The sequence below is a fragment of the Coregonus lavaretus genome (genome assembly GCF_964263955.1).
Source record: "Coregonus lavaretus genome assembly, contig: HAP1_SCAFFOLD_465, whole genome shotgun sequence".
NCBI lineage: Eukaryota > Metazoa > Chordata > Actinopteri > Salmoniformes > Salmonidae > Coregonus > Coregonus lavaretus.
In genome coordinates, this window is record NW_028164548.1 from 258785 (window position 1) to 264376 (window position 5592).

The 5592-nt window shown below is 42.8% G+C and overlaps 1 protein-coding gene across 1 annotated transcript; it reads right to left on the reverse strand.

Annotated features, from left to right (window-relative positions):
* Positions 1–238: 238 nt before the first annotated feature.
* LOC311116914 (apoptosis-associated speck-like protein containing a CARD) lies at positions 239–5592 on the reverse strand. Its single transcript, XM_084191933.1, has 5 exons — positions 5513–5592; positions 5215–5347; positions 5100–5129; positions 2632–2914; positions 239–1307 (listed from the first exon to the last, which is right to left on the reverse strand). Exons 2-5 carry the CDS (start codon positions 5267–5269, stop codon positions 1301–1303), a joined length of 375 nt encoding a protein of 124 aa, XP_084048059.1. The 5' UTR covers positions 5270–5347; positions 5513–5592; the 3' UTR covers positions 239–1300.

The window sequence follows — 5592 nt, forward strand, 5'->3', positions numbered from 1 at the left end:
TATTCTTTCTAGGTCTTGTTTATTCATACTGGCGGAACGGAGGTGAAGCGAAGTAGCGGCACCATTGATCTACAATAAGAGGTGGACCCGTTCATCTACTTCATTATAAATGGACTTCCTGTTTCAACACAGTGGGAGGATTCAACACCTATAGGTTCATGTAAAGTCTTCATACACTTAATACAAGTATTCAGCCTATAAGTTAAGATTCTATCTAGTAAAACTGCAATTACATTTTTGTATTTAATGATTTTATTTAATGAGGTGATGTTTTGCAGTGCTACCAGGAGAGGGCAGTGTGACACAACAACCAGGTTTGGCAGAAGGACTCCAGACCAGTGGTTCCCAACCTGTGGTCCTTGGGGGGTGGTGCAGGTGGTCCTCAATTACTTTTTAGATTGTAGTATTTTATTATTCTAAAATAATAACAGTTGGGAGTATTAATGGTATTATAATCAATTTTACATTCCTTTTCACAATGCAACTAGTTTATAATAATATACCTTTACAGGCTTTGTTACATTCACATCTAGTGATAGAATTTGACCGGCAATATATTTGATGTGAAAAAAGAACAGCGACTCCGTGAATGGTGGTCCTCAAGAGCTTTGGACGGTGATTTGATGGTCTCCAGAATGGGAAAGTTTGGGAACCGCTGAGCTAGACAGTCACATCTGTGTGGTAACATGATAGGATGGAAAACCAATGATATACAATGATTCTGCAAACCCAAAACAGACTGATTATAATGTATAGTATATGACGTTACATTGAACTAATCACAGTAATCAGAGACCAACTCACACACAGTATATACAAAGACACACAAAAACAAAATACATTCCTAGGTGAAGAAGTGTCTTAGTCCACAGACTAGGAGACAGGCCTCAGCGTCTTCAGATTAGGTGAAGAAGTGTCTTAGTCCACAGACTAGGAGACAGGCCTCAGCGTCTTCAGATTAGGTGAAGAAGTGTCTTAGTCCACAGACTAGGAGACAGGCCTCAGCGTCTTCAGATTAGGTGAAGAAGTGTCTTAGTCCACAGACTAGGAGACAGGCCTCAGCGTCTTCAGATTAGGTGAAGAAGTGTCTTAGTCCACAGACTAGGAGACAAGCCTCAGCGTCTTCAGATTAGGTGAAGAAGTGTCTTAGTCCACAGACTAGGAGACAGGCCTCAGCGTCTTCAGATTAGGTGGAGAAGTGTCTTAATCCACAGACTAGGAGACAGGCCTCAGCGTCTTCAGATTAGGTGAAGAAGTGTCTTAGTCCACAGACTAGGAGACAGGCCTCAGCATCTTCAGATTAGGTTCTACAAGAAAGAGGATGGAGGAGAAGGGAAGAGAGAGATCAGAAAGTATGGAGGAGAAGGGAAGAGAGAGATCAGAAAGAGGATGGAGGAGAAGGGAAGAGAGAGATCAGAAAGTATGGAGGAGAAGGGAAGAGAGAGATCAGAAAGTATGGAGGAGAAGGGGAGAGAGAGATCAGAAAGTATGGAGGAGAAGGGGAGAGAGAGATCAGAAAGTAGAGAGGAGAAGGGAAGAGAGAGATCAGAAAGTAGGGAGGAGAAGGGAAGAGATAGATCAGAAAGTATGGAGGAGAAGGGAAGAGAGAGATCAGAAAGTGTGGAGGAGAAGGGAAGAGAGAGATCAGAAAGTATGGAGGAGAAGGGAAGAGAGAGATCAGAAAGTATGGAGGAGAAGGGAAGAGAGAGATCAGAAAGTATGGAGGAGAAGGGAAGAGAGAGATCAGAAAGTATGGAGGAGAAGGGAAGAGAGAGATCAGAAAGTATGGAGGAGAAGGGAAGAGAGAGATCAGAAAGTATGGAGGAGAAGGGAAGAGAGAGATCAGAAAGTATGGAGGAGAAGGGAAGAGAGAGATCAGAAAGTATGGAGGAGAAGGGAAGAGAGAGATCAGAAAGTATGGAGGAGAAGGGAAGAGAGAGATCAGAAAGTATGGAGGAGAAGGGAAGAGAGAGATCAGAAAGTATGGAGGAGAAGGGAAGAGAGAGATCAGAAAGTATGGAGGAGATGGGAAGAGAGAGATCAGAAAGTATGGAGGAGAAGGGAAGAGAGAGATCAGAAAGTATGGAGGAGATGGGAAGAGAGAGATCAGAAAGTATGGAGGAGAAGGGAAGAGAGAGATCAGAAAGTATGGAGGAGAAGGGAAGAGAGAGATCAGAAAGTAGGGAGGAGAAGGGAAGAGAGAGATCAGAAAGTATGGAGGAGAAGGGAAGAGAGAGATCAGAAAGTAGGGAGGAGAAGGGAAGAGAGAAATCAGAAAGTATGGAGGAGAAGGGAAGAGAGAGATCAGAAAGTAGGGAGGAGAAGGGAAGAGAGAGATCAGAAAGTAGGGAGGAGAAGGGAAGAGAGATCAGAAAGTATGGAGGAGAAGGGAAGAGAGAGATCAGAAAGTATGGAGGAGAAGGAGGAGTTCCACCTGAGATAATGATGTGATGATGGTCCTATGATGTAACTACAATAAGATAACAGTCATTTATTACAGACAGAAACACTAAAACATGCTTCCATTCTGGAAAAACAGTTCCTCTTTGATCTGGGTAGCTGTGTTTTTATTTGACCTATATTTTAATCATTACACATATTCAAGGGAGGGAGCAAAGAAAACTGTCTTACCTAGATTCACTCAAGTCCTTAACAAGATGGTTTTCATGTTCAACGAGAGCTTTGAGACAAGCTCCCGTCACTTCTGGTCCTTTGGGGATGACTGCTTTCAGTAGTTTTCTCATTCGGTCCTGTTCAGTTGTTTCAGCTGTTATTCTGGAGTGCTCTTCTTCACCAATCATGTTCTTTGACCACAGATCATCTGCTATTGGCATTGAGTTTTTGGTTCGCTGAATTAGTTTAGCCCAGTGTTTCTTCAGAAACTCCTCAGCAGGAATGTCAGGGACTGTTAATGCTGAAGGGGGGGTCAATTAAATTAATATGGCTTTAGGGTTAACAGCAGCTGTTTCTACATCTTCCAGTCTCTCCAGTTATCATTCCTCTGATAGTCATTTATTGTATAGAGCCGACTCCAGGGTTGTGGTCAATTCCAATTAAAGTCAGTCAATTTAAAATAAAAAAATTGAAATAATAATTTTTCCTATTAGGTTTATTGAGAAGTCATTGAAAATAGATGCCCGTATTAATGTTTTATCAACAATCTACTCAGAATACTCTATTGTCAAAGTGGGCCTGTCCCCCATACATTCAACATCTGGAAGGTCCCTCAGTCAAGTATCGCATTTCAAGCACAGATTCAACTATATACAAAGACCAGGGATCTTTTTTGAAAGCCTCATAAAGAAGGGCAGTGATTGGTAGATGGGTAACAATAACACATCAGACATTGAATATCTCTTTAAGCATGGTCAAATTAATAATTATCCTGTGGGTGATGTATTAAACCACCCAGACACATCAAAGATACAGTCGTCCTTCTGAACTGAGCTGCAGGACAGGAAGGAAACTGCTTAGTGATGTCACCATGAGGCCATTGGTGATTTTAAAACAGCTACAGAGGTCAATGTCTGTGACGGGAGAAAACTGAGGATGGATCAACAACATTGTAGTGACTCCACAATAATGACTTAAATGACAGAGTGAACAGAAGAATACAAATATACAGAATAAAAATTATATTCCAAAACAGAAATACCTTATTTACATAAGTATTCAGACCCTTTGCTATTAGACTGGAAATTGAGCTCAGGTGCATCCTGTTTCCATTGATCATCCTTGAGATGTTTGAACAACTTGATTGGAGTCCACCTGTGGTACATATAATTGATTGGACATGTTTGAGAAGGAACACACCTGTCTATATAAGGTCCCACAGTTGACAGTGCATGTCAGAGCAAAAACCAAGCCATGAGGTCGAAGGAATTGTCCGTAGAGCTCCGAGACAGGATTGTGTCGAGGCCCAGATCTGGGGAAGGGTACCGAAACAGTTCTGCAGCATTGAAGGTATCCAAGAACACAGTGGCCTCCTTCATTCTTAAATGGAAGAAGTTTAGAACCACCGAAACTCTTCCTAGAGCTGGCCGCCCGGCCAAACTGAGCAATCGGGGGAGAAGGCCTTGGTCAGGGAGGTGACCAAGAACCTGATGGTCACTCTGAAAGAGCTCCAGAGTTCCTCTGTGGAGATGGGAGAACCTTCCAGAAGGACAACCATCTCTGCAGCACTCCACCAATCAGGCCTTTATGGTAGAGTGGCAAGACGGAAGCCACTCCTTAGTAAAAGGCACATGACAGCCCGCTTTGAATTTGCCAAAAGGCACCAAAAGACTCTCAGACCATGAGAAACAAGATTCTCTGGTCTGATGAAACCAAGATTGAACTCTTTGGCCTGAATGCCAAGCGTCACATCTGGAAGAACCCTGGCACCATCCCTACGGTGAAGCATGGTGGTGGCAGCATCATGCTGTGGGGATGTTTTTCAGCGGCAGGGACTGGGAGACTAGTCAGGATCGAGGGAAAGATGAATGGAGAAAAGTACAGAGAGATCCTTGATGAAATCCTGCTCCAGAGCGCTCAGGACCTCAGACTGGGGCGAAGGTTCACCTTCCAACAGGACAACGACCCTAAGCACACAGACAAGACAACGCAGGAGTGGCTCCGGGACAAGTCTCTGAATGTCCTTGAGTGGCCCAGCCAGAGCCCGGACATGAACCCGATCTAATATCTCTAGAGAGACCTGAAAATAGCTGTGCAGCGACACTCCCCATCCAACCTGACAGAGCTTGAGAGGATCTGCAGAGAAGAATGGGAGAAACTCCCCAAATACAGGTGTGCCAACCTTGTAGCGTCATACCCAAGAAGACTCAAGGCTGTAATCGCTGCCAAAGGTGCTTCAACAAAGTACTGAGTAAAGGGTCTGAATACTTATGTAAATGTGATATTTCAGGGTTTTTTTATGTATACATTTGCAACAATGTCTAAAAACCTGTTTTGCTTTGTCATTATGGGGTATTTTGTGTAGATTGATGAGGGGGAAAAAACAATTGTATCAATTTTATAATAAGGCTGTAATGTAACAAAATGTGGAACAATTCAAGGGGTCTGAATACTTTCTGAATGCACTGTAACTCATGTTTACTTACTTGTTGAATGGGTGGCAGTGATGTATTCATCTGAAATATAAACCAAATGAGGTTATATTACTCTAAATAGCATCTGTTACAAAAGTACAAAGTTATGATTGACATATGCTCCTACCTTGTGATACCACTTCTTTCCATGCAATCCTCTCATCATCACCGAATAACTCCATCTCAATGTTAACCCCTGTTATTTTCACAACCGCCCTGAAAAAGCTTGGTGTGGAGTCTCTATGTATGAGATGAATCTTCTGGAGAGAGATGGAGAGAGCGAGAGAGAGATTGCTTGCAATGTAAACATATATTTCCCTTGCCAATAAAGCCATTTGAATTGAGAGCCATCGAGCGACAGAGAGCAATGGATAGAAATGTGACTTAAATGTCAGATTCATGTTCTTAGTCTACTAAAACTGTACCGGTGGATTGATGGCGGTAGAACAGGGAATGTTCAGTCTGAAGTAACTATTCAGTTTGAAGGCCTGCTCTGGTCTTGTGA

Bases quoted from the DNA above. Each gene is read 5' to 3' on its own strand.
- LOC311116914 (XM_084191933.1), bottom strand. From the start codon at position 5,269: ATGGAGTTATTCGGTGATGATGAGAGGATTGCATGGAAAGAAGTGGTA. The intron at 5,130-5,214 runs GTAGGAGCATAT...TTTATATTTCAG, and splicing joins GAAAGAAGTGGTATCACAAG to ATGAATACATCACTGCCACC. The intron at 2,915-5,099 runs GTAAGTAAACAT...CCCCCCCTTCAG, and splicing joins CACTGCCACCCATTCAACAA to CATTAACAGTCCCTGACATT.